Below are 27,443 nucleotides of genomic sequence, written 5' to 3' on the forward strand. Positions count from 1 at the left end.
CCCCCCCCCCCACTAAAACTAGTTTTAGATCATGCAATAATTGGCAATCGCTCAACCACAATTTTTTTAATTTAGATTTTATAAATGTTAGGATTTCAGTTTAAATCCAAACTGCTTTTATTCAGCATGGGGTGACCCATTTGCACTTTATTGGAAATATGACTGAAGGAAGTCCATATGTTTTTATTTTGTTCCATGCTCGTTGAGTCAGTGTCTGATTGTTGGATCAAAAGTTCATTGTTATAGTTTGAGAGGTTCATAGTTGGCTGTGTGAGCTGGATTGTGGGATGTGAGTGCAGTAATTATGGAGAACATGAACAGAGATTGTCTGTCCAAGCTTCTTTTTCAGACCCCTGTGGGAATGACAACAGCTGGACACTGGCACGAGACTCGCACAGTTGCTTTCTCGTTAACACACATCTGCCCAACGAGCACCCAGAGCATATCCATCCGGTTGCTGCTTATCGAAAAACTGTTTATCGTCAAACAAAAAAGATAAAAATAATTATTTATACATGTGCTAATTTTGTCCTTTCTTACCTGCCATATTGCTTTAATGGTTTTCAGTGTTCAGTAACATGTCTAGAGGCTGATCAGTCTTTCTCTCTCTCTTTCTCTCTCTCTCTCTCTCTCTCTCTCTCTCGTAACATGTCTAGAGGCTGATCAGTCTTTTTCTCTCTCTCTCTCTCTCTCTCTTATCTCATATCTCGGTGCCTAAACATGTTTATGCATGTTTTCCATTATAAAGTAGATTGTTTGTTGTTCTCTAGTGTGTGACTTCTGAAAAGAGCTGCCACATTGAACTCCCCCCTCAGGCTGTTGATCTGATCGCCGCAGAATAGCATGTCATATTTCACAGAGAAAGACAGATCTGTGGTTAGAGCCGCTAGCCATGCAGTCATTTTACAGATGGTGACCAGAGCATGTGTGGATAATCAAGCTTGTTTCGCACAGGTGAACAAAGCAGCCTGTAGACTGTTTATAAAAAGCAACCCCCAATTGGTCTGTTTGTTTGAGGAGCGCATTTATGAAAATTATCATAATCTCAGCGGTGGGTGACGGACTTGGCAAAGTAGTCCTTGTTCTGACTATGGGATTTTTTTTGGTGAAATTCAACTTCCATTTCCATTTGATGTTTCGCAGTTTTCCTGTATACAAAGCCGATAAAGCAGCATTTAGTAAACACTTGGGACAAATTCAACAAGCAGCTAAAATTATATACGTTTATGTTAATGTTCTATTTATTAAATCAAGGCAGCATAGAAGGTCCCATCAAGTATGTTTTTTTTAAACATTTTTTAATTTGTTAATGCATTTGTTATTTTATTTTATTTAGTTTTTTAATATTATTACATAGTATTTGTTTTATTATTAATAGTCACGACTCACATTCTTTTGCGTGAATGTTTTCACTGTCATGAAATGTTGCAGTCACTGATGTTCATCTTTAATTTAGTCTTTTTCTCACCAGTTTGACCAATTCAGGCTGATTTGTGAACATTATCACATTGTGTTATTTTAGTAGTATTTATATGCTATTATAGTCTTTATAAATATTTTGAATTAACTTTTTATGCTTTCAGTTTTCATTTTAATTTTAGTTGTAGTAATTTTTGTACTTGAGCTTTAAATTATTTCTTTCAGTTAGTTGTCAACTAAGGCAACATTTCTAGTTTTATTTTTTCTAATTTGGTTTTCTAATTATTTTTCATTTATTTTATTTTTATTTAATTTCAGGTTTATTTCAATTGCCGAAATTTATTTTTAATAGTGTTTTTTTTTTTTACAGTAACAGCTGATCACATTGGCAAGGTATTCAACCAATTTTTGTGCAGCAAATACATTTTCCTTGAAGAAAATGTTTCTGGTTAATCTATACCCAGTGAGTGTATTTTGTTATGTTTATTCAAACTTGGCCTATAGTTATACAACTCACTCAGAACACGGAAATGTTTTGCATTTATGTGTAAGGTTTGAGGTACATCAGGGCTATGTGCTGAGCCCTCTTTTATTTTGATTTGTAAGCTCTGTTAATTGCTGCCTTTTGAAGCTGCTTTGGTGTAATCGAGTGGTAGACTTGAAAATAGCCCTTTTAGTTTGTGCACTATAGCATACCAATTTGATAAACACTTGAGTTCTTTGTTAGACATTCAGACTTGAAATCCGAACCTTAAAATGCCACCTTAACCCGGCTCCTCTTAAAGCACAGGGTAAACGAGATATAAGAAATGGACCCTGCTGTTTCACCTAGAGGGAACATTCTCTTTCCATTACACTGCAGTTCTCACCACAGCTAACTTCGTAATGCACTTATATAAGAAGTGTTTAGGTAGTGTGAGGTGTCTGAGTGCTGCATTGCTCTCTTCAGAGGTGATGGAGTGGATTGAGAAAAGGTTAGCTGCGTTGCTGTGGCAACCACAGAATTGGACCCTACACTTGCTGTCTCAGGGGAACGTGAGGATCTAAAGCCCTACAGAGATCTGGAAACAGCATTGTTGCCACAATGATGATTTGCAGATCTGCTGCAGATCCCTGAATGAGTTCACGTACTGTATACAAATCCCGCCATGTGAGAAGAACCAAGCAGCTGTGGCCATATTATCTGCCATTCTGGTGGGTGAGACTCAAAATGTGTACTACTTATAAAGTTTAGGCACAAACAAACATGGTTTACATGTTTAAATATGCACTATAAAAGTCCTCAATATCACACAGCAAACATCCACCCTTAAGTCTTCCCATATTGAGTACACAGGTTGCCAACTTGGTTGCAGAAGGTACATTTTGATCAGCTGGGACTTACACAGGTACTTTCTGTACAGTATGGAAGCTTTCTAGACCAAAAGGGTGGTTTTCATGGCAGGGCTTTTTAATGTCTTAATGTGGCTATTGAAAGATATGGGCGTAAATCTGGGTTCTTATTTTCTGTGCTCCACTGGATTCTCACTAATGAGAGTGCGTGTCATTTTTTTTTTTATTGATGATTAGGATCCAAGCCAGACAGATTAGAAGAGACCCTCAGATGCTTGAAGCACAGTCTGATGTAACAAAAACTCTTTTGTGTTAAAAATGTTAAAATGTGTATTTATTTCATAATTTTGTAAGGATTCTAAGTACTAAGGATGTGTAAAGCTGCATATTCATTTTCAAAACGTAAAGAGTTACTTCACCCAAAAATGAAAATTAGCCCATTATTTACTCACCCTCAAGCCATCCTAGGCGTATATGTCTTCCTTTCTGCCAGATGAATCCAATCGGAGTTATATTAAAAATTGTCTTTGATCTTCCAAGCTGTTTAATGGCAGTCAGCGGGTGTTGCAGTTCATCAGTCCAAAAGAAGTGAAATAAAGCGCATCCATCCATAGTAAAAAGTGCCTCACACGGCTCCGGGGGGTGAATAAAGGCCTCCTGTAGCGAATCTATGCGTTTTTGTAAAAAAAAAATATCCAGATTCAAAATGTAATAATCACTTTAATCTAGCTTGCGCCAACAGTTGTACACAGAAGCAGCTCCGGGAGGATGACGTAAGATGTCGACATTGCGCATGCGCCAGTGAGTTTCGTGAAAACATACATTTGTTTACAGTAGAAAAGGAAGCAAAATTTCTTTACTTTAGCAAAGGAAAACCAGTCTCCTCTTGGCTTATATTTATATCCTCCGACATTCTTCTTTACAAATCCTCATTTTGTACTTCTAATTCGTGACCGTTGTTTTGTTTTGATCTCTCCTCTGCGCTTCCGCGTTCGTCACTTCCGAGTACGTCATCCGCCCGGAACTGCTTCCGTTTACAACAGTGAGCGCAAGCTAGATTAAATTGATTATTAAATTTTAAATATGGTTATTTTTCTTACAAAAATGCATAGATTCACTACAGGAGGCCTTTGTTCACCCCTCGGAGCCGTGTGAGGCACTTTTTTATTATGGATGGATGCGCTTTATTTAACTTCTTTTGGACTGATGTAGGGCTGAAACGATTCCTCGAATACCTCGAGTAACTCGGAATTACTCGAGGTATTAATGCAACTTAACTTGAAAGTTAAGTTGCATGACATAAATGCAATGTTTAGGTATTATCAGCATGATTACAAATGTGATTTTATTCAACAGTTCAATAAACAAGAAGGTAATATTAAGAGACTTACGTTTTAGACACTATATTGCCTGTTTTTGCTTTATTTTGCAAAAAAAAAAAAAAAAGGAACACATATCTTCAGCACGTGGCAGACCATATTGTGCATGTGTATTAGTGAAGGCTGTGCCCAGATGTCCATTGCACTCAACTAGCGGCCATAAGGTCAAGGGTCATCCTGACCTTTGTCAGTTAGGATGATCAGCGTGGTCACTGCTTTCTGATGTAGGGCTGAAACGATTCCTCGAATACCTCGAGTAACTCGGAATACAAAAAATCATCGAGGCAAATTATTACACTGTGTTTCCCCACGGACCATTATTACTGATGCACAACCCGATAAACGCTGGACCATAGACTGTAAAAACAAGTGCTGGACATATTTAAGATCGTAAATCAATATGGTGGCTAGTTATGATGTCCCTATGTTAGCTATGTTTTGTGAAAGACTAAGCACCATTGTGCATAAAAATACCACAGAAAGAAAGTTAGTCAATATCACATGAAGAGTGCCAGATTTCACCTCTTAAAATCAGCATGATTACAAATGTGATTTTATTCAACAGTTCAATAAACAAGAAGGTAATATTAAGAGACTTACGTTTTAGACACTATATTGCCTGTTTTTGCTTTATTTTGCAAAAAAAAAAAAAAAATCTGTTTTGTGTCTCTGAGCAACATGACGACTATTCGTTCCTGAATGAATCAACCGTTTAAATGATTTGGTTCAATCGCAATGAATCACTTCTTAACAGTGACTTGCTGCCATCTACTGGCGGTTTTAATTTGACGTTTAAACAATCTTTTCATTTTTAACATAATTTTAAATATCAGTATTCAATGTTTTATGTTTAAAACAACAAAATATTATTTATGCATTTGTAACTGCAGGTTAAATGCATTCATATCCCTCTGTGTGGGAAATTCATCCCATTCAGCTTCTGTGTTTCCTCTGCATTGCAAAGATGAATTTTGATACTGATATAATTTGTTTGGTAACAGCCCAAATGTCTTTTATTCTAATTGACTGATTAAATGTAAGAATTTGACTCAAAAGATGATGCACACTTTTAGAAGAAAAAGGCTTTATAAAGGTAAAAATGCCCATAAAATGTAAAAATCAATTTAAACTTATTGGAACAGATTAATTTTTATCACTGCTGTGAACTGACCAGTACACAGAATATGAAGGATATCAAAAACAAGTTTTACACACACACACACGCACGCACGCACACCAGTACGTAAAGTGACATTTAAGAGGGTTTATTCTCCAAATAACTCATGTTTCATGTTATCTTCCTGTCCACTGATTTTTGCCTCTCACAAAAGCCAAAAAGCCTTCCAAGAAGACAGTAAATGCTTATGTCATGCTTGAGCTTTAGTCAGGCTGAAACTTGAAAGTTAAGTTGCATGACATAAATGCAATGTTTAGGTATTATTATTATTATTTTTATTACTATTATTTTGATTTATGCCTTAGTTTTAGTTTGTACTGTTTACCTTTTTTAAAGTAATGTGAAATTGATTTTTGGTTTTTATTTATATTTTATTTTATTGATATATTTGTATTTGCATTTTGAATGTAATTTGGCAATTAAATGCATTTAAAAGAGTTTAGTTTTCACGGTTATTAATGTATGCAATTTCAGCAATAAAAATGTTAATTTTTCTAAAAAGAAAACAAATTAGTTGTTTATTTTTAGAGATCTATCTTATTATCTCTTGTATATTTAGTATTGCTCTTTAATAAAGAAAAAATATTTTTTTCCGATTAATCGGTGGAATAATCTGTAGAATACCCGATTACTAAAATAATCGATAGCTACAGCCCTAGCCGGATGCACTGCAACACCCGCTGAGTGCCATTAAACAGCTTGGAAGATCAAAGTCAATTTTTAATATAACTCCGACTGGATTTGTCTGAAAGAAGAAAGTCATATACACCTAGGATGCCTTGAGGGTGAGTAATTCATGGGCTAATTTTCATTTTTGGGCGAACTAACCCTTTAATAGGCTGGTTTTGGGTTCAGTGGCCTGTTTGCGTTTGTATGGTTGTAGAACAGTGCTTTCACTAATTGAGTTCGTATCCATCTATATTCACATGTCCCACATGTTTCTGTACCTAGAAATCCCACAATCAAATATTTTATTGCTGTAGAATTGAAGTATTAAAATGATCCTACAATCAGCCGTTATCAGTTACTCTGTGCAAATGAAGAGTGAAAGCCTGCCTACTACACTTCTTCACTCTCACACATTCATTCAAATTATTAATTTAAAGAATGTATGGAATGCAATTTGGAGTAAGTAAAGAAATTGGGGATTTTATTCAGCAAGGCTGCATTAAATTAATTAAAAGTGGCAGTAAAGACATTTATAATGTTCTCTTAAACTTTATGGTAATCAAAGAATCCTCAAATAATGTATCACAGTTTCCATAAAAAAATATTAAGCTGTTTTCTTTAAACAGTTTGATAACATTAAACTATTAAACCGTTGATGATAATATCAAAAAGACCAAATCAGCATATTAGAATGATTGAATGACAGACTGGAGTAATGTCTGCTGAAAATTCTGCTTTTGCCATCACAGGAATAAATTACATTTTAAAATATGTAGAAATAGAAAAGTTATTTTAAATTGTAATACTATTTCACAATATTACTGGTTTGACTGTATTTTGATCAAATAAATGCAGCATTGTTCTGACCCCAAACTTGCTAAAAGCCCAGTCTAATATTCATTAATATAAATTTTCAAAAAATAGCATGTTTTAGTACCACATCAGAGTGATGCAAACATATAGTAATTTTTGGTACTTTTGAGATATACCATTATATATAATAATCACCATATTCTTGTACCATGATATTTACATATGGCATTTGAGTGTCCCAGTATGTTTGTGTGAAATGTAACCCGGTCATGGTGATCGTTGTGCAATCCAGATGTAATCACATTAGTACCTACCTTGCAACATAGTGGGTGTTAGCCTGACAACATAGTTTCCATAGCAGCTGGGATTGTAGCCCATTCCCATGAAGTTAATAAGTACTGAGAGTGAGAAAGAGCCAAATGGATGGAAACAGGTGATCCCATTGCCTTTAAAGCTAGGAGTGTCTCACAGAATCAACTCTAAAGGTCTATTTTCAGATCAAGGATATTGGATTGAGAATGTAGGCGTATTTGTTTAAGCACAATGCTGCGGATATTAATGATGCATCACATGTTGTGATATTACTGTTTTAAGTGATGAAAACAGGTCAAAAACCCAGAGTCCCAAGCTGTATCGAGATCTCCGACTACCATCGAAACTTGGTAATGAGTTTGTTTGACTTGGACCAGAAAGCAACCACCCAGAACACCTAGCAACTACATGGCTAAAAAAAAAAAAAAACATGCTAAAAAAAACCCGATGTGAACACCATGACGCATTATGGTGCCTAAACACCTTGTGTGTTGTGGCAGGAACTTTTGCATTTGCATGCATTGCATCTTCAGAAAATCTAAAGTATTGGTTAATAACATGACTTCATCTGAAGCATGGATATTTGCAGCCATGGAAGAAAGCCAAATTAAACGGGCAAAAGAACTGGCACTTAGCTTGACTTTAAGTGGAGCAACAGGAAGTCCACACAATGGGAGTTTCCCTTTATCCATCCACACTTTCCTGTTCATGGCATCTCCTATCACAACTGCAAAATTATTATCCCTTTGAAAAAATTTGATTTACTTTATTGCTTCTTAACAGATTTTTTTTTTAACATTTGTGACCACATATGAATCACATCCTACCTCACAAAGTAAATGGAAACTGTCAGTATTGCCACGTAAGCGTGTCCCTGTTGCCGTGCTGCAGTTCTGTGCTGATGTTGGCTTCCTTCCCGCTCAGAGCTCGGTTAATGATTTCTGAGCCAGCAGCAGATGGTTAGAAATATTCATTTTAATCCACATGCTGATCTCTCTTATGTAATTGTGTGCGCTTTTCCTTGGCTGAGCAAGTGACCAGAGATGTTTTGACAATCTTTTTTCATAGAGAACTTGGAAGATTTGATGTTTTAGTGTTATTTTAGAAAAATTACAGATGTGTTAGGAAACAAAAAGGTCACAACAACGTGTTTACAACCAGTTTGATTTCTTATTTCTAAGGCCATGTCCACACGTACACGGGTATTTTCCTTCTTCTGTTTAAAAAAAAAATCTCCGTCCACATGAAAACACAAAGGCATGCTATGAAGCACTGTCAAGAGCATGCCAAACCAACAGGTGGTGATATAATCTCAACCATAAAGCCATGTTGGCCAATCAGAAGCCTGAAAAAGTCTCCAGTAGGCGGAGATAACAGCGCAGGCTCCAACGTCACAAGCCAAAAGCTCCTGGTTTCGCTGTCTACACGATAACACTGCAGCCGGAGTTTTTGAAAATCTTCACCCTGGCAGGTGTTTTCAAAAATGTTCGGTTTCAGTGAACTGGTGCTGCGTTTGCGTGTGGACGAACGGCCTAACCGCATAGAAAAATCAGCTGTTTTAAAACTAACCGCTTTCGTGTGGACAGGGCCTAACTTACATGATTGTATACCTGATTGTAACACAACAGCACAGCCAGAGAAGAATTCGCCCATTTTTCTTTTCTTGTTTAAATGTGAATTGGTGTGATAAGACCAAAATCCTATTCTGCATTATAATTCATTAATAATTCAAATTAATTTTAAATCATGGTAGCAGTGTGTTTTGCAATGTAGTTCATACTAAAATTAGAAAAGAAAGTCAAACAAAATATTTTCTAGATTACATAACCATGTAGGGATGCTGTTTTTTTCATTTCATTTTTTATTTTTAAGAATTTTATTTAAATAATTTTCAAATAGAAAAGACCTAATCACATTTAATTTAATTTTTTATATATATTTTATAGTTTACAAATCCATGTAGTAGGCTAATGCTGATTTATTTAATTCTATTTTTATTCTATTTTATTTTAATATTAGCCAAATAATTTTAAAATAGAAAATTCCTAATCAAATTTCTTTCTTTTTTTTTTCTTTTTTTTGGAACTAAGTGCAAAGGTCATTTAGCTTCATGTTATGAGTACAGAATACTTAAAACTGTAACCTCTGACTGGATGAGCCATGTTTGAGTGCCGATAAATGCACTTATGTGGTAGCATATCAGTTTATTTAGTTATATATTATATTATTTTTATATATATTTGATATATTTTTATTTTATATTAAATAGATTGCTTTAGAAATGGCCCTGTGTCCAATGAGATTCACTGGTGCTCTTGTCTTTCTTTTCAAGGTCTACATGTCATACTTGATTGTACACATGAATGCAATTTCATTTCTATTAGCTGGTCCTTCAAAGAGTCCAAATATAATTATAAGTTGTCTGACAGGTTTGACTTTGATCAGTGTTATGTCATTGATGTTTTGATGAGCAGAGATGGACTGGCGATCAAAGCATCTTCTCCAACCAGAAACATTACGATTTCGAAAAAGTCAGCAAGCTCTTTTAGCTAAAACAATGGGGTCCTACACAAAAACAAATAAAGAGATCTCAGTGTTTTTTTTGTCCATGCAGTAAGTCAGTGGAGTCCAATGTTGTTTTCAAACCCCACTGGCTTTCATTGTGTGGCAAAAACAGTTCTTCAAAATATTTGAAAAAAAAGTCTTGTGTTTGAAACAACATGAGGAACAAGTTTTTTTTAAAGATATATATTTTCCTTTAAGATCATTCTACTCAAAACGACATTTGTGTAGTTAGTAAGTGTGCTGCAAGATAATGTGGGATAAAACATTCAGCAAAATGATACAGTAGTCAAGTAGTTACTTAAATAGAAGTATATTTTCTGCAGTGTAGCTTAAAAAACCTGTTGCTTCCAAATTTCCTCCTTATTTCCAAGCGCAGCTTGAGCTTGTGGTTGATTGTGCAAATGAATGTCCATGACCGGCTGGAGGTGGGCGGCCCAGCGGGGTGTTTAGATCCCGTTTATCTCTCTCTCACATGCACACATACAGTTGCACCTCATTAGTCAGTTAATCTCAGTTCTCGTGACTCCTCGTCCAGATTTAAAAGCAATCTGGTGGTGTTTTATGAAGACTAATGAGAGATGATGAGGTCTGTACTCTCTAGTGATGAGCAGAAATCAATGCATATTGAGCAGCAAAAGGGTACAATGGTGATATGGTCAAAAAACTTATAGGAAGATCCTTGCAGGGATCGATCCAAACGCCACACCACCAGCACGCAACTGAAGATAAAGATTTTTTTAATATGCAGAATGTCATATAAACATGAATAGGGAGAAAGAAACATTTTCCCTATTTTTTTTGTCAGTTTAAACTATCATATTTTTGGCATAAATTCATCTGTCACTTGGTAGAAACAGGTTGTGTGACAGATTCTGTTTGTTTTGGGCTTGTGCAGTTTATGCTAATATTATATTTTCAGTGATTATTTAAGGACACTATCGGTCAAAAAAGTTTGGGATCAGTAAAAAAACAAAAGAAATTAATACTTCTATTCAGCGAGGATGCATTAAATTGATCACAAGTGACAGTGCAGATGAATGTTACAAAAGGTTTCTATTGCAAATAAATGGTGTTCTTTAGAACTTTCTTTTAAAGTAAGTAAAGAATTAAAAAACAATTACCACAGTTTCCACAAAAATATTTAGCAGCACTGTTTTCAACACTGATAATAATAAGAAATGTTTATTCCTGCTGTGGTGTATGGAAGCATTTGAGTTGGCAGGGCACTTCTACACTTTCATAACAGCTTTTTAGAATGTCATATAAACATGAATAGGGAGAAAGAAACATTTTCCCTATTTTTTTTGTCAGTTTAAACTATCATATTTTTGGCATAAATTCATCTGTCACTTGGTAGAAACAGGTTGTGTGACAGATTCTGTTTGTTTTGGGCTTGTGCAGTTTAAGGACACTATCGGTCAAAAAAGTTTGGGGTCAGTTTTTAAAAAAAAAAAGAAGAAATTAATACTTCTATTCAGGGAGGATGCATTAAATTGATCAAAAGTGACAGTGCAGGTGAATGTTACAAAAGGTTTCTATTGCAAATAAATGGTGTTCTTTAGAACTTTCTTTTAAAGTAAGTAAAGAATTAAAAAACAATTACCACAGTTTCCACAAAAATATTTAGCAGCACTGTTTTCAACACTGATAATAATAAGAAATGTTTATTCCTGCTGTGGTGTATGGAAGCATTTGAGTTGGCAGGGCACTTCTACACTTTCATAACAGCTTTTTCAAATAAGTATTGTTGCCTGGAAACACATCGTCCTCAAGGAGGCCTGTGAATATAAAAATGTCACTGTAACAATGAAAAGTGTTTTTGTAAGCCATTTGAAAATCACACAATTTTGTCTTAGACCATTAGTCCAGTATCACGGTCTAGTTAAGCTTCATTCTCCATTAAGAACGAGCCATCTGAGACAAATCGTGAATGATTGTTTGATGATGCGTCACACTCATTTAAATTCTTTCGGATGGAACGTGTGTCATTAGGTTGATACTACTGACGTCTGCCAGATTATGTCAGAGTGACGGATAGAGATCCAGTCATCACACAACACTGAAGCACTTATTCTCGGCAGCTGAAAATTAATAGACATTTTGCTTGGAGTACCTCACTAGGGTTCTGGAAGTAAAAATACTTTTAATTTTATTCAGGGATAAATAGCTTTTTAGCTTTAAAGGGGTCATATGATGCTATTTAAATTTTTCCTTTCTCTTTGGAGTGTTACAAGTTCTTGGTGCATAAAGAAGATCTGTAAAGTTGTAAAGACTAAAGTCTCAAATCCAAAGAGATATTCTTTTATAAAAGTTAAGAGTCAACCACTCCTACCTAAAACGGCTCGTTCTATCTGTCTATGTCACGATGTGGGAAGATTTGCATAATGCCGCCCAAATGTTCACGCAAAAAAAGAAGGCATAACTTTAATTCTTGCTGTTGCCGCCGCTGCCATGTTGTGGAGTCGCTGTGTGTTTCGTTGTGAATGCGAAACTACTTTGTTTGGTCTTCCAAAAGAGGACACAACTAGAAATCAGTGGTTAAGTTGTATTTACAACACTGTTCCGGAACACTTCAACCCAAATATTCAGATGTGTGCTGCGCATTTTATGGAGGATGAGGACTGTTTCCTGATCCAGTAGCCTACAATGCGTCTGTGGCACAAAGGCTGTTTCTGTAAAGTTAGGCAGTTCCAACTTAGCAAGGACAGTCTGGCGCTTCTGACTCACAGCCTGTAAGTACGTTTTTTTTATATTTAAAGAATTTGCCACGGATGATTCAAATGTGAGTTTTGAGCAGTGTAGAGTAGCGCTTGTTGTTTGTCGTTTCTCCGATCACAAATGCAGACATGGTTTTATGTTTACGCAGCGCGATACGCAACGCAATGCGTAAAAAGATGCCTCATTTGTAATGGGTTTTATTGGTTTTGTCTTGTCGCACCGGGAGACGGCATCACAGTATGTTAAGGGGCGTAACATTTCCGTCACACGCTTGAGGCATTCGGCCAATCACAACGCACTGGATAGCTGGCCAATCAGAGCACACCTCACTTTTTTCAGACCGATGAGCTTTGTAAAAATCGACGTGTTTCAGAAAGGCGGGGCATAGAGGAGAAACAATAATGTACATTATATGGAAAATAATATGTTTTTTGAACCTTAAACCACATAAACACATTGCATTACACCAAATAATTTACTTAAATTTTTAGCAACGTCATATGACCCCTTTAACATATAACATTTTAAGGAATACCTAGCATGGCATGAGCTCCCAGGTTGGAATGCAATGGAATATGCTCCTGTAGATGCCATAAGTATACGTTTTTAAATTTTGGCTGATTTCCAGTGTAATGGAGAAATGCAATACATTTTAATGACAGCAAAAGATATGTTCACTGGGTTATTTACATTATCCTATAATATTTACTCAAAATTCACAGTTTTGAAATTCCGTTGATAAGGCTCACAGACTAAAGCTAAACCCATAAATGTATTAATTAAAATAAACATTATCTAAAATAAAATATATATTAAAAAAAACTAGTTGCCAAGACAACATTGCTTATTTTCTTTGAAGTACTAAAATAACTTTTAAAAAAATGCAATTTAATAAAAACGATAAATAAATAATAAAAATATCAAAAAGACAACAAAGTTGCTACAACTTAAAGTAATATTAAAATAAAAAATTAAGCAAACTATTAAAAAATTTAAAATATATAAATATTTTTTAATTAATAATAATAATAAAAAATAATGTAATAAAAAAAATAGCAAAAAAATATAATAGTAACACTGTAAATATAGTGTTAATATAAAAAAATAACACTCATCCACGATGAAATCCACAAGCACTTTGAAAGCACACACACACCTGCTGCTGACCCAGTTTCCTTCTGCACCCCACAGGGTGAATTACAAAGAAAATTGAGGGATTTATAGAGAATAGGAGCACATATGAAAAACTATTATTGAAGAGAAGGAGCTGAGATTATGATTGCATCTGTGGACCGATTTGAGTCAATCAAGCGTGTTTGTACCGATGACTGATTTTAGAGTCTCTTGAGTGCTTGAGAGTCAGTCAAGGATATGAGGCAGACTAAACTCAGTAGCATTGATGTCATTTGGTACTTTTTACCATTGAATGTTTTCGAGGCTTCAAGGAATTTTCAGGTTCAATACAAGTAAAGCTCTATCAACAGCATCTGCTGGATGCTTATACGTCATATCCTTCGGTTCTATCCTTGTACGTGTGATGTGAAAGTTTCCAGGTTTACTGGCTTTGCATGTAAACATGACAAGTTGAAAATAAATAAATGGATATACATTAACCTTAATTTTTTAAATATTAAAATCAACATCATTATGAATTTTTAAAGGGGCATAATAATATTCTTTATCTTCAGAAACAACAACACCAATAAAAAAACATGCAGGTGTGGCTTCAGAGGAAATTATGACTTTGAATGAACATCATTTCCTTCACCTGCCATTAACACCTGATGCACTACTGCATAATGATTTTTAAGGCACATTAATATTCAAACACATGGCATGTGACATGTAGCACTTCAGGGCACTAGAAAAGTTAGTTTGTGCAGGGTAATATAATTTGTGTTTTTTTTATTCTTTCAACATGTCTTTTCTATTTTCTCAGCAAACAAGTGCCCCGATCACATAGACTGTGCCAGAAAGGGGCGGCACTTCTGCAAGCCTGGCTCCTCCAACTGTGGCCCCTGCCTCACCCCATTAAAGGAAGATGAAGCAGGACATTGTGTTGTTCGCAGGACACACTCTCCCCAGCACCACCATCACGGTACGAAGGCTTTCACACACCCACCATACCCACCTTCTAGCTACTGTGTCATGATTTATTTTGCAAATATTGTCTAATCTGGCCTGTACTTGGGTGCTCGTGCATCAACAAACTGATTCAGGCGACACACAACCGTTTTCTCGAGCCGAATAATGTGCATTCATTAATCGAACCCTCGGCCTGTGACTAATGCCATGGTGAAAGAGGAGATGATGTTGATGGCTTAGAGCGCAGATCCTCCCATCATCTGGCCTGTGCTTTTGCTCTCGTTTCTCTCCTCTCTCTCACTGTTTTTATTGGTTTTATGGTGAGCATAATGCTTAATCTCTCTCTCTCTCTCTCTCTCTCTCTCTCTCTCTTTCTCTCTCTCTGTCTCCTCGTGTGGCTGGGACACATGGCTGAATTTAATCAGATGGATTGTAAGCGTGCACGCATGTGTCTGTGTGCTGCCTTGGCTTTAATGTAATTTCATGTGAGTGCTGCTCTAGCAGAAAGAAATTGCACTCTTTTTTTAAATCTATTGCAATACTGTAGTCATAGGTTTTTCTTTTGTGCAAAATATTTTTTGTCATCTTTAGCAATATATTATTTTTATATGTGTGTATATATATATATATATATGTATTTTTTTTTTATTATATATATCAATTATAATTTTTATTATTCATTTATTAGGTTTTAATTTACTATAATTGCGGAAAATCTGTGACTATTATAATCGTGGTCTAAGCCATTTTCCATTCTTCGCCATTTCCACAGGAGTCATGCACAAAAGGATTTGAAGCATAAATCCATAAACTTACAGCATAACAGCGTCAGGTTACAAAAACAATAGTTCTTAAGTTTGATTTTTGAAATTAAATATTATTTTAACAATTTCATTGGTCAAAAGTCTAGAACCAAGCATCCTTCAGATAAAAAAAAAATGAAACCGCATGAAATTTACTAGTTATGTAATGTGATACAGTATAAATATTCAAAATGTGCATATATTAAAATACAAAATGTCACTCTTAAGATCCAGAAAAATTTTATAAACTTGTTATTAATGGCTCTGACAACTATAAAGTAGTTCCATGACTGCTTTAAATTCATAGTTTTGCTGAAAAATACGATTACACATGGCAATTTCTTTTTAATGTTTACAAGGGTGATAAAAAGGAGTGCCGTTGGTACCAATGTCTCATCTTAAGCAAATTACATTTATTATACATTTTAATATTTATATGATTTGATAAAATATATATATCCATATATCATACATTTGACAAAACCTCATCTCTTATCTTTGTTAGCCAGCCAGCTAAATTTACAGTAAACACAACTGTATCTTCTCTCTCTCTCTCTCATACTCTGCTCTACCTTTCCTGTAACGAGTGATTCAGCTCTCCAAACACTGGCCTGCCTCTCTGATGAAGAGTGTGATAAAGGGCTGGTTTCATTTCAAGCGATTCATTTGTGTAGCTAGAGCCTGCGTGTTTCCAAAAATATATTTAAAAACAGTAGCGTTTAAATGTGTTTAGTGTTTAACAGTGCATTTGACATCATTATTGATAAACAGAGATATAATAATGAAATGTTAGCCACTCTGTATTCTCAAGTAGAATAGTTTTCCTTGGTTTTTAGAGCAGTTTTGTCTCTTATACTCTCACCTCTGGCCTTTTGAAATGCTTTACAGGACAGTCTTAAAGATTGAAAGCGATAGTGAATCAATGTTAGACCAAGGTGGATCCTGCTGTTAAAGAGTTTACTGATCAAACAGTCACAAGTCTCTTTGCTTTAATATTGTCACGAGTGAACAACACTGGGTGTTTTAGAGATTTAAAGAACAGTAAAAATTCATGTGGATTTTTATACCCCATAATGTATTTGAAATCCTGATTTTTTTTCCTGCCCTTGAATTTGGGCCACATTGAGGAGGTATTTAACAGCCATCAACTAAACCGAAGCGTCTGCGACTAATCGTCATCCGTCTATGTAGGTCAGCAGTCTCATTTTTGCTGCACTGTTTGGACGGAGAGAGAGACACCAGAGACCAGGACTGTCTGGTTGTACTATTTTGGTGTTAAAGGCGAAATATGTAATTTTCGCCGCTAGAGGGCACGTATTCAAAATAAACAAATAGACAAAGGCGTAGTTAGATGTCATGGGAGTTGTGGTCTTCATCCCCACAGCCGAAGCAATCCGACGGGACTCAGGCAGAAATCATGTTCATGGATGAGCTAATGATTTATTAACATATTAGAATGAAGCAGAGTGAGGCTGAAAGCCGTCGAAGCGAAACGAGGCCGCTGAACGAGCGTGACACACGGCTCGAAAGCAGCGGAGCTTTTACTATGCCACAGTCGACCGCTTCCACTCCTTCTGGTCGTGTGTATGTGGGGGAAAAAAGCAGCGCTATTTTATCATACTATTTGAAAGTTCTGTTATAATGTTACTCTGTGCGGTAGTCACCCGTCTAATAAAATGCATAGCATATTAAAGCGTCTTTGGTGTTTCCATGTTTTCTACAAAACATTTATTTATTTATTTTTATTAAGTACAAAATCTGAATACAACAAACTGGCATTAATTAGTATACAAAAAAGATTCTGGTATGGCTCAACACAATAGAATCATCGTAAGCTCCAGACAAATCATATAACAAAACATTCCAAGAAACATAAAATATCAAATAAAAATAAATTAAATAATAAAAAATACATAATTACGACAAATTATGTAATACAAACAAATTAAGTAGTTTTACTGCTTTTGGATTTTTCATTTTACTAAGGGCATCTGAGAAGTATTTTAGATCAATTTTAAATACAATAAACAAAGGAGGGGATTGTATGAAGTATTTTGCTAATAATATTATTAATCAAATCGTACAAAACCGAGCACTCTTTGGTTATTCCGTACATTACATCTTGTAAGGTTAGAGTGAAACCATCAGCAATCACACCCTTCTCTACCATCCAGTCCTGCAATGCTTTCCAAAAAGACTGCGACAAACTACATGTAAAAAAATACATGTTCTGTATCTTCAACGAAATGTTTGCATAAATAACATGGCTCATTTTCTAAATTAAATTTTGAATGTAGAAATTTATTGGAGGGATATATCTCATTTAATATTTCGGAAATCGAGGGGTTAGGACGTCATTGGCAGGCGACACAATGACACTATGGACACGCTCGTGTCACTAGTTAAAATTGCTTATTTCTCTGGATTTAAACATTCTTCGAAACTTTTGGGATAATGTAAATACGCAAGTCAGCAAAATATATAACACTGTTCTAGTAGTTTTGGGATATTTTAATAAAAAAATCTTATATATTGTGCCTTTAACTTGCATGTCAGTATATCACATAATACATAATAATTGTATCTTTTTTTTCTTTTTTTTAAGCGTTGAGTTGTATTGATGTGTCATCACTACATTTGTTTTTTGATTTGAGCTGTCAGTCCTCTGACCAATGATAATCACTGACCAATGCACTTAATGAAGTCACCACTAGATGGCAGTATAATCACGTCCAAAACTTAAAAAATAGCCTATATATTGCTGCTTGGTTTCAGATGCATGTCAGAGCTGTTGTAGCTGACTTGTTATAGAAAGCTGCATGATAAACTAACAAAAGTCAGGAGTCCGAGAAATTAGTGTGTCCCGAATTATAGTATGCTGAAAATAGTTGGAACAGGAACATTTTTAATATGCTTTTTCGGGAGGATTTTGGAAGTATGCATTCATGCATTCTTTTTTTTTTTAATTGCTTGTTTTACATGCATGGTCTATGGTATCAAAGCATAATTTTGTGATGGCATAATATGTCTTAATATTGCCATTCTAAAAAAACTAAATTGGTGTAGAAACAATTTTCACTCAGAAATTGCTAATAAATTTCACCGTTACACAAAAACAGCAAGTAACACATTGACTTAAACATGAAATTTTGAAATAGTTTCTTCCTGTGATACGCACTCCAATAATCATTTTGTTGTATTTACAGCTTCAAAAAGTCATTTTTTACAGTGTGGATTTTCCCATCACCAGTGAAGTGTACTTCTCGGCCCATTTGTAAATGTATGAATGATTTATTCCAAATTCTGATTTTAAAATGGCCAGTGACAGCAGATGATGTGGACGTGACCTGCGGGTCTTTTACTACATCAAAACAGCAACAGAAAATTACTACATGCTTTTTTTTGTGAAAAAAAGCATGTTTATTTATAAACGTGTTTATGTAAAGCTCTTTGATATTAAATGTATTTGAACATATTTTCAACTCGTGTGCAGATATAAATGGAATGCAGCCATGATGAGCAGAAGAGACTTCTTTAAAAAACATTACAAGTCTTACTGATCCCAAACTTTTGAGCGGTAGTGTACATTTTGAATAATTCTTTGTCATTAAAACATCGAAACTTTTTGACATTAGACTGCTTTTGTTATTTTGATAAGGGTATTAAAGCTGAAACACACATAATTTGACAAATCTTTATTTTTCTTTATTTATCTTTATTAAAAATTTTGTATTAAAAAAGCAAACAGTGGTGGTAAATTGTTAGCATCACCAAACTAGGTAATATTAGTCCTTTTTGCAAATCAGCAGAAATTTTGTTGTTGTAAATAATTTTTATGCCCTTTTTCTCTCTCTCTCTCTCTCTCTCTCTCTCTCTCTCTCTCTTGTTTATGTAAAGCTCTTTGATATTAAATGGAGTATTTGAACATATTTTCAACTCGTGTGCAGATATAAATGGAATGCAGCCATGATGAGCAGAAGAGACTTCTTTAAAAAACATTACAAGTCTTACTGATCCCAAACTTTTGAGCGGTAGTGTACATTTTGAATAATTCTTTGTCATTAAAACCGAAACTTTTTGACATTAGACTGCTTTTGTTATTTTGATAAGAGTATTAAAGCTGAAACACACATAATTTGACAAATCTTTATTTTTCTTTATTTATCTTTATTAAAAATTTTGTATTAAAAAAAGCAAACAGTGGTGGTAAATTGTTAGCATCACCAAACTAGGTAATATTAGTCCTTTTTGCAAATCAGCAGAAATTTTGTTGTTGTAAATAATTTTTATGCCCTTTCTCTCTCTCTCTCTCTCTCTCTCTCTGTCTTTTCACCTCTTTAGATTCTCACTCACAGTCTCCTCCGCAATCGAAGCAGAAGAGTCTGTACAAACCCACAACTGTAGAACCAACAACCAGCGGTCCATTGATCTCAACACCGCAGACCCCTAAATCTCCCCAGCCAGTCACAAACTCGTCCGACCGCCACGGGCCGATCATCTCCCCCCACTCTTCCAGAGACAGCCTGCTAGTCTGTATGTGTCACTAGGTTTTTATCAGATTTTATTTAAAGCCTATTTCTGATCAGTGTGTTTGTGAGCCTGCATCCCTGACAAAGATGGTGTTTTAACAGCAGGCTCATCACATGATGTTACTTTTCTAATTGGCTTGTCCTCAGATGTTAGTACACTGTGAGCCTCTCTGAATTATATGGAAAGTCTCTGGCATGTGTCAATTTACACACTTCATGCACATGCTGTTAATTGAGAATGTCTCATTTCGATGAAGCAAAATGTTCTGTTTGTGACAGTCCTCCTCATGTTTTTTCTTGTCTATCTCTGTTTCTCTCTCTTATAATTGTGTGTGTTTGTAACTGGGAGCAGTGATGATATCTTTATGCATTATTGTGGGATCCATGGCACTCATCATCGCTGCAGTCTGCTGGGTCAGGTAAGTTTTTTTTGTTATTATTATTTCAATTTATCAGTGATACAGTTTGTCTGGTCAAAGCATGATCATGCCACCATAGTGTGTTTTTAACAGACTTCCTGTTCAATCTAATGAACTAATAAAGATAGAAGCCTTTCTAAATTTCAATTTTCAATTTCACTTTTATTGCCGAAATTGTCTTGCATCCCACAATGTACAAAAAAAAAAAAAAACAGCGCATTAGTGCAATCCATTTACAAAAAGTAAAAATTAATTCTGTGGTATTTAATTATTTTAGGGAAAGGACAACAACAAAAAAAGCCATATCTTTTAATTATTTTGTATTGCATATTATAAATATTATAAATATTTATTTATCATTTTTTATATTGTTTAATATTCTGTGGTGTGGTTTTTCATACAATAGTTTGAATATTAATTATAAATATAAATTATAATTTTGTTGTCAGTGCCACCTTCTTAAATTTTGCAATTTTTTTTCCATATTTATATTAATTTTTGTAGTCTTAAATAAGAAAAATAAATATAATTTTAGTCTATATCTTATGTCCTTTTTATATAATTTTCAGTGCCATTTTTTAAAATGTATATTATAAAATTATTTTATCATTTTTATTTATTTATTTTTATTTAGTGGACAAATAATTTTACAAAATTAGGTGTGTATTTCTTTAAAACAATGTACATTTCAGTGTAAATCGCAGTGTTTTCTATTGCCAACTTTAGCCTGATTTTTATTTATTTTTTTACAGGTTGCAGAGAGAAGCTCGTCTGGCTCAGAAAGTTGATTACCCTGCGTTTCATGCTGCGGGCCCCAATCATAATCATACTTCAGTGAGAGCATTCACATTATTCATAGAGTTCACACATCGAAAAATAAAATAAACACTTTGACACTTCTTGTAATATGTGTTTATGACCATGTCTTTCCATGTTTTAGTCTGGGGATACAACTCTGGCTCACAGTGCTCAGATGTATCACTACCAGCATCAGAAACAACAGATGCTTTCAATGGAGAAGTAAGCACAATACATGACCACTTCATTAGTTTAGTCGCTTTAGCTGCATTGTCTCTTCTCAGCTCTCTGTCCTGGTGATTTCCTTTCCACGTTATTTGTGCATTTTTATCGTAAGTCACTTTAAGAGAATGCTGACCAAGAACATGAATGTAAAAATACATATAACGTTCCTTACTCATTTCCTTCCTCCTTATTTGCTTCCACTTTCATGTACATGTATACATTACACTTGCTATGACATTATAACGAAGTTGAAGCAGCCATTGCACTGTGAAAAATATTGATCTACTAAACTTTGCATGCAAGTATCATAAAATGTGTTCTATATTATATCTGTTATAGACATTAATAGAATTATTTTTATTGTGAACACAGACATAAAGCAGAACCTAAAGTCTCAGAGTCTGGGGCCTCATCAGATGAGGAGAATGAAGTGGGAGATTTCACTGTGTACGAGTGCCCCGGACTGGCACCGGTGTGTAAAAAAATTTTTTTGCATTTAGCAGCTCTTCAGCATGTAGTATCTCTATTTAGCATGTGTTTCTATGGCACTATTAATACAAAATAAGTCATATATTTTTTATTCTTTAGACTGGAGAGATGGAGGTGAAAAACCCACTGTTTGACGACTCCACCTTGCACTCCCAGAGAAATCACAAGTGACCTGGACACACACACACACATCTGCATACTTTTAGAATAGGTCTAACACACCTAAAAGCATTCCTCCACAGGGTGAAGCTGCATCTGTTACACCACACACAAATGAAAAAAATATGACCGAAAGAAATTGGTGCTGATGCCTAGCCCCTCAGAACAAAGTGAGAAAAACACCCAAACTAAAGATACTGAAGAACAGATGGTATGTAGTCATTCGGGTAAATAAAAGTAAAAGACAGCAGTGGTTAAACAGTTTTTTTTTTTTACTCCGATGCACATATATGAAATCTGAAAGAACTCTTGCACCGCAAACTCTCAGTGGAAACTCAGACTGGCCTTTTAATGCGGTTTCTTTGCACCACATCTTCATTCTTCAAAACGGGGGTTTGTTTTCTCATCTTTTTATGTCACCTCCTTTTTAAAATAATTTCTCTTTAGGGTCGTGTTAGGAATCTTTATAAGCATTTTCTTTATAAGCAACCAGTCTTCATGTTTTTGGGCAAAGCTGCCTCCAGAAGCACCTCTTCTGATTATTGTGTATAAGAAATACACAGTGGTCTCTCAGACATGTTACTGGTGTTATTTCTCTCCTTATCCAAATATTATTTTCTTATTGTGGACTTTTGGTTGTCTTTATCAATGCTGATCTAAAACAACAAAATATACTTTTTTTGAGATTAAGAATAGTTCTGTTTAATTAAATTTTTTTTGTCACATTTGTAATTTTTCCTATGCATGTTCTTCAATATGAAGTCTCTTTCTCTCGTTGCGTTCTTTTTTTTTTTTTTCTTTGTAACTCAGTAAATATCAAATCCTTTTTTATCTAATGATATAATGGTTGTATCAGGAAATGAAATACTAGTTATACTGAAACAGAGAGACGTTGAGGTTCCTGTGCTCAAATCACTTTAGTGTAAATAAATAAACTTAAATGTATTATATATTACTTCCTTAAAGTGTATGGGTGATGATGTTTTTGCATATGAGCTATAAAACAATCATCAGCTGGGATGACGGTTATGATTCAAGAGCTGCTGTTCTGATACTGTTAATACACTAAAATGCTGTCTTGTTTGGATTAGAGTTTTTTTTTTTTTTTTTTATAAAATATAATATTGCTATAGACCGCATTCAAAAAGTTTGGGGTCATAAAAGATTCCCCTTATGCTCACCAAGGCTGCATTTATTTGATCAAAAAAAATATATATATATAATAATAATAATATTGCTATTTAAAATACACATTTTCTATTTTAATATATTTTCAAATGTAAAGCTGAATTTTCAGCAGTCATTACTATAATCAGTGTCTCATGATTCACCATAAATTTTAATATGCAGATTTTTATTATTATAAATGTTGAATACAGTTGTGCTGCTTTTTTTGTGGAAACTCTGATACTTTTTCATAATTCTTTTATGAACGGACAGTTTGAAAGTAAAGCGTTTCTTTAAAATGGAAATTGAAAAAAAAAAATTCTTACTGACCCAACATTTTGTAATCACAGCTTATTTCCAAGCAATTAAGATGTTCTGTGTCACATAAATTAAATAAGTGGCTATTCAGAGCACAAGTGTATAATAAAGAATTAATACATTTGACTATTCAGTTAGATGACTTTTTATTTTACACTGTGTTTTATAAGATTCATATTGTATTATATATTTACATAAAACCTCTCAAGCAGATTACCATAAGTAATGAATTATATGTGACATTACAGTAAATTACATCACTTTAAATGCACTGGGGCAACTATTCCATAAATCAAGTTGGATCGTATGGATCGTGTTGCATCAGCTAAATGAATATCAAGGACTGTCAAAAGTGTATGTTTGACCTCAAATCATGGATTCTTCTGAATCGCCTGTCAGTGTCTCATTTCTGTTACCATTTGTTTTAGGTTGGAGCTGAAAAAAGCTTGTTCTCTGAAACTGAAGCTGAAATGTTTGTTTGTCCTCTCCAGCTCATCCATCTAAACAGAATGTGGCAAGAGGAGACACAACCTCCCCCAGTAAAGGCTCTTTTCTGCGATGGGCCACTTAACTGCCCCATAAGGTGTGGTTCAGAGGAGCCCATCACAGATCCAGCCTCATTGAGGTGTCTGTGGGGGGAGAGCCATTAAAGGCCATTGTAACTGTGAATGGTGAGGAAGGCAGTCATAGGCCACCCGATCAAGATATGTGGGGAGAGAGGCAGTAGTCATCAGCAGGGTGTCAAAAGCAATCAAAAGGCCATCGGACAGATTGTATAAGTGAATGGGGCAGAGGGAAGAGAGGTCACATACCTGTTTATCAGATACTAAAACCTCTGGGTCAGTTTTATATATGTAAGAAAAAAGTCATTAAAAAATCTGACGCAACCAAACCATTTTTTCATGCTTTGGGCCTACATTAAGTCAGATTAATATATATAAAAATATCTTTAATATGACACAAAAATATATTTCTAGAGTATGCTATAGCATGTAGTACACATGTTGTCTATGGTTCTTTTAAATTATTGTCTAAATATTGCTGCTGTCATTATTATTCAGAAGAATACAATCAACAGCTGAGAATAGAAATAACACAAATCAGCTTCCATATTGGATTTGATAAATTATAATTTGATATCAGTGATATTTTAGTGTCACTGAGAGACTAGTACAGTTTTTTTGTTTGTTTCAGTTTTACATTTGTATTTTTAATTTTTAGTCTAAACATTATTTTATTATTATTATTATTATTATTTAGTCGTGTTTTTGTCATTTTGTTAGTTATTGCCTTTTTATTATATACCCAAAAAGGTGTTTTCATTTTTATTTCAGTTGTAGTTTTACTAACACACCAAGTAACTACATAAAATGTTGCTTTGGCAAATAGTTTAAATAAAAGAAGTTCATTTCTTTTATATTTCTTTTGAATTAAGCCAGTTTAATTAAAACATTTTTATGGTGTTTTTAGTTAATAACCCTGCTTCATACTTCAAATGCCATGATATTAGATATAAAAGTGATATCCGAAAGCAACTGAGAAGTTTAAAACGGTAATTTTACTTAACTTTTTCTAAATATTATGATCAAATATTTTTATGGGTTGTTTGTATAGACACATGTAAGAGCTTCATGATTGCTTTTCCTGTATTTCCTTCCTCCACAGATTGTGATCTACAAACACAAAGCCATCATTTCATCTCAACTCATACTTTACCACATATACGCCCTTTTATCAACAATGACACTTGGTTCTCGCATATATAATCTATAACTCTGATCCAGCTGATATAGATGTAACCTTCTTCTGAAATGTTCCAGAATGCATTACATGTAAACAAGGGTGGGGTGATGCTGTTGCTCCATATTACTGAGCATCCGCTTCAATAATATTCAGTAATATCACTGAATAATGAAGCTAAGAAAAGTTTTGCTGACTATAGATTTTACAGTACACAAGCCTGCTAAAGCAGAGCCACCTGGGAGCCTAATCCTGGTTCTGCCGTCCCTCACTGGGCCCGTGTCATCTCTTTCCACTTTCTCCTCCTCTGTCTGCACTTTACATAACAATCCCCACCCAAGTCCATGGGCCAGCACAATGCCTGCAGCAGTGGTTTGATGTCTTTTAAAAGCTTTGACTGGCCCCAGAGGCCTCCTGTGTGTCCTTTCCTAGGCTTTGTGAGCTGGAGAGATGGACAGCTCAGTGGTGACCTATAGCTCCTGGTCTGCAAGAGTGTGTTTGAAGGCAGGGGGTTGATTGTTCTAGATTTGAGTTGGCTGTGCTTGTGCTGATGGTGTGTGATGCTCTGGGTGGGCGGTGAAACATCGGGAAGACTAGAATGGGAATCAAAGCAGATTGCTGAGGTATACATGCTGCCGTTCAAAAGATTGGGATCAGTAAGATTTTTAATGTGCGGGTTTTTTTAAAGAAGTTTCTTATGCTCATCAAGTCTGCGTTTATTTGATCAGAAATAGGCTACAGAAAGAAACGGTATATTTACTATATAATTTATTCCTGTGATGCCATTACTTCCAGTCTTCAGTGTCACATGATCTTTCAGGAATCATTCTAATATGCTGATTTATTATCAATGTTGGAATGTTGTCATTGTTTTGCTTAATATTTTTTGGGGAACGTGATACTTTTTTAAGGATTCTTTGATGATTAAAAAGTTCAAAAGAACAGCATTTATTTAAAATAGAAATCTTTTGTAACAATACACACTAAAGTTCAGAAGTCTGCACTTTTTTTTTCTTTCCTGTTTTGAAAGAAATTAATACTTTTATTCAGCGAGGATGTGTTAAATTTATAAAGAATTATAGTAAAGACTTATATTGTTAGAAAAGATTTCTATTTTGAGTAAATGCTGTAGTTTTTATTAATCAAAGAATCCTAAGAAACGTATGACAGGTTCCAAAAAAAAATGAAGGGGCACTTATTATTCTAAGAACGATCAAATATCCAGTTTTTCTCTTTTTTTTGTAATTAAAATGTTAAAGGTTATACAAAATGCATTTTTTAGAACATATACAGTCCTTCTGATAAGATTTTCTCTCAACATCATGAGAACGTTCAAATAACACCATAGTTTTCATTTTTCACATTTTCTCTCAACTTTTTGAGAATATCAAATATTAATAAAGTTGTAAGAACGATACATAAACATTACATTGAGAATATTCTGTCCTTATATACTTTTAAACGTCTGTAAAAGTTGTGAGAACGTCCCAGTTAGCTGGAAAGGTCCTAGTATTTTTATTTATTTCGGAAAGACGTTTAGTCAGCTGAACATTTGGTATATTGTGAAACAACAGCATAGCCTACAATCCACTGAAAACACTGTACTTGTATCCCTCACAGCCTCGGTTTCGTTCCTGTCAAAAATGAAATAGCCTATGGCGCTACCCTGACTGAGGTCTATAACATTAAGACTCCGGTATGTACATGAGACTTTGGGATAGTGTGTCAGTGAAACTTTGTCAAGTGTTTGTTTCAGAGGAGGGGGTAGGGGCGGAATCAAAGGGTTGCGACTTATTGTTCAGTGCTGAAAGCGGCTAATGGCCGGCCATCGCAACTCTGGATCTGAAAGCGGCGGGGGGCCTCGGGCTCTTCTGGCACAATACCTCCCCCATCCACTTTCCTGCGGCGCGTCTTCCTGCCGCAATCTGCACCGATCGGCTCTGTCGGGGGTGCACAGCTGTATCGATGAGTCTGCAGAGCTCTACCAAACCGTAAACCATGTGTAATGAAACAAAAAGCATGAGTATGCGTTTAAGCCTGAACGAAGCTTGCGCTACTTATTATGTCTAGCCTATAGTGTAGGCTAAATATGTTATTTTATATTATTTTAAGTCGTCAAATTAATTTAACCAATTTCTATACTTAATTGTTTAATATACAGGTTTAATAAAATTTGAGTTTATAATTTAGCCTCTCCAGCTAATAGGATTAAAAAGGCAGGAGCTAAAAAAAGATTTTACAGTGCACTAATAAAACCTAAATATAAAGATAATCAAATAAAAGTCTGCTTAGAAAATAGTCTTCAAATCAGGGAGAAAATGCTTTTT

General features: G+C 34.8%; 1 protein-coding gene across 1 annotated transcript in view; it reads left to right on the forward strand.

Annotated features, from left to right (window-relative positions):
* npdc1a (neural proliferation, differentiation and control, 1a) overlaps nucleotides 1–22,337 on the forward strand; it is a 23,813-nt gene extending 1,476 nt beyond the window's left edge. The window contains exons 2-8 of the mRNA XM_016271160.1: nucleotides 14,324–14,482; nucleotides 19,614–19,805; nucleotides 20,154–20,220; nucleotides 20,973–21,054; nucleotides 21,161–21,240; nucleotides 21,616–21,715; nucleotides 21,832–22,337. Of these exons, the coding sequence (XP_016126646.1) occupies nucleotides 14,324–14,482; nucleotides 19,614–19,805; nucleotides 20,154–20,220; nucleotides 20,973–21,054; nucleotides 21,161–21,240; nucleotides 21,616–21,715; nucleotides 21,832–21,903 (752 nt within the window). The 3' untranslated portion in view covers nucleotides 21,904–22,337. The remainder of the gene's footprint in view (nucleotides 1–14,323; nucleotides 14,483–19,613; nucleotides 19,806–20,153; nucleotides 20,221–20,972; nucleotides 21,055–21,160; nucleotides 21,241–21,615; nucleotides 21,716–21,831) is intronic.
* The last annotated feature ends 5,106 nt before the right edge of the window (nucleotides 22,338–27,443 follow it).

The sequence above is a fragment of the Sinocyclocheilus grahami genome, unplaced genomic scaffold (assembly GCF_001515645.1).
Source record: "Sinocyclocheilus grahami isolate Dianchi unplaced genomic scaffold, SAMN03320097.WGS_v1.1 scaffold61.1, whole genome shotgun sequence".
Lineage (NCBI taxonomy): Eukaryota > Metazoa > Chordata > Actinopteri > Cypriniformes > Cyprinidae > Sinocyclocheilus > Sinocyclocheilus grahami.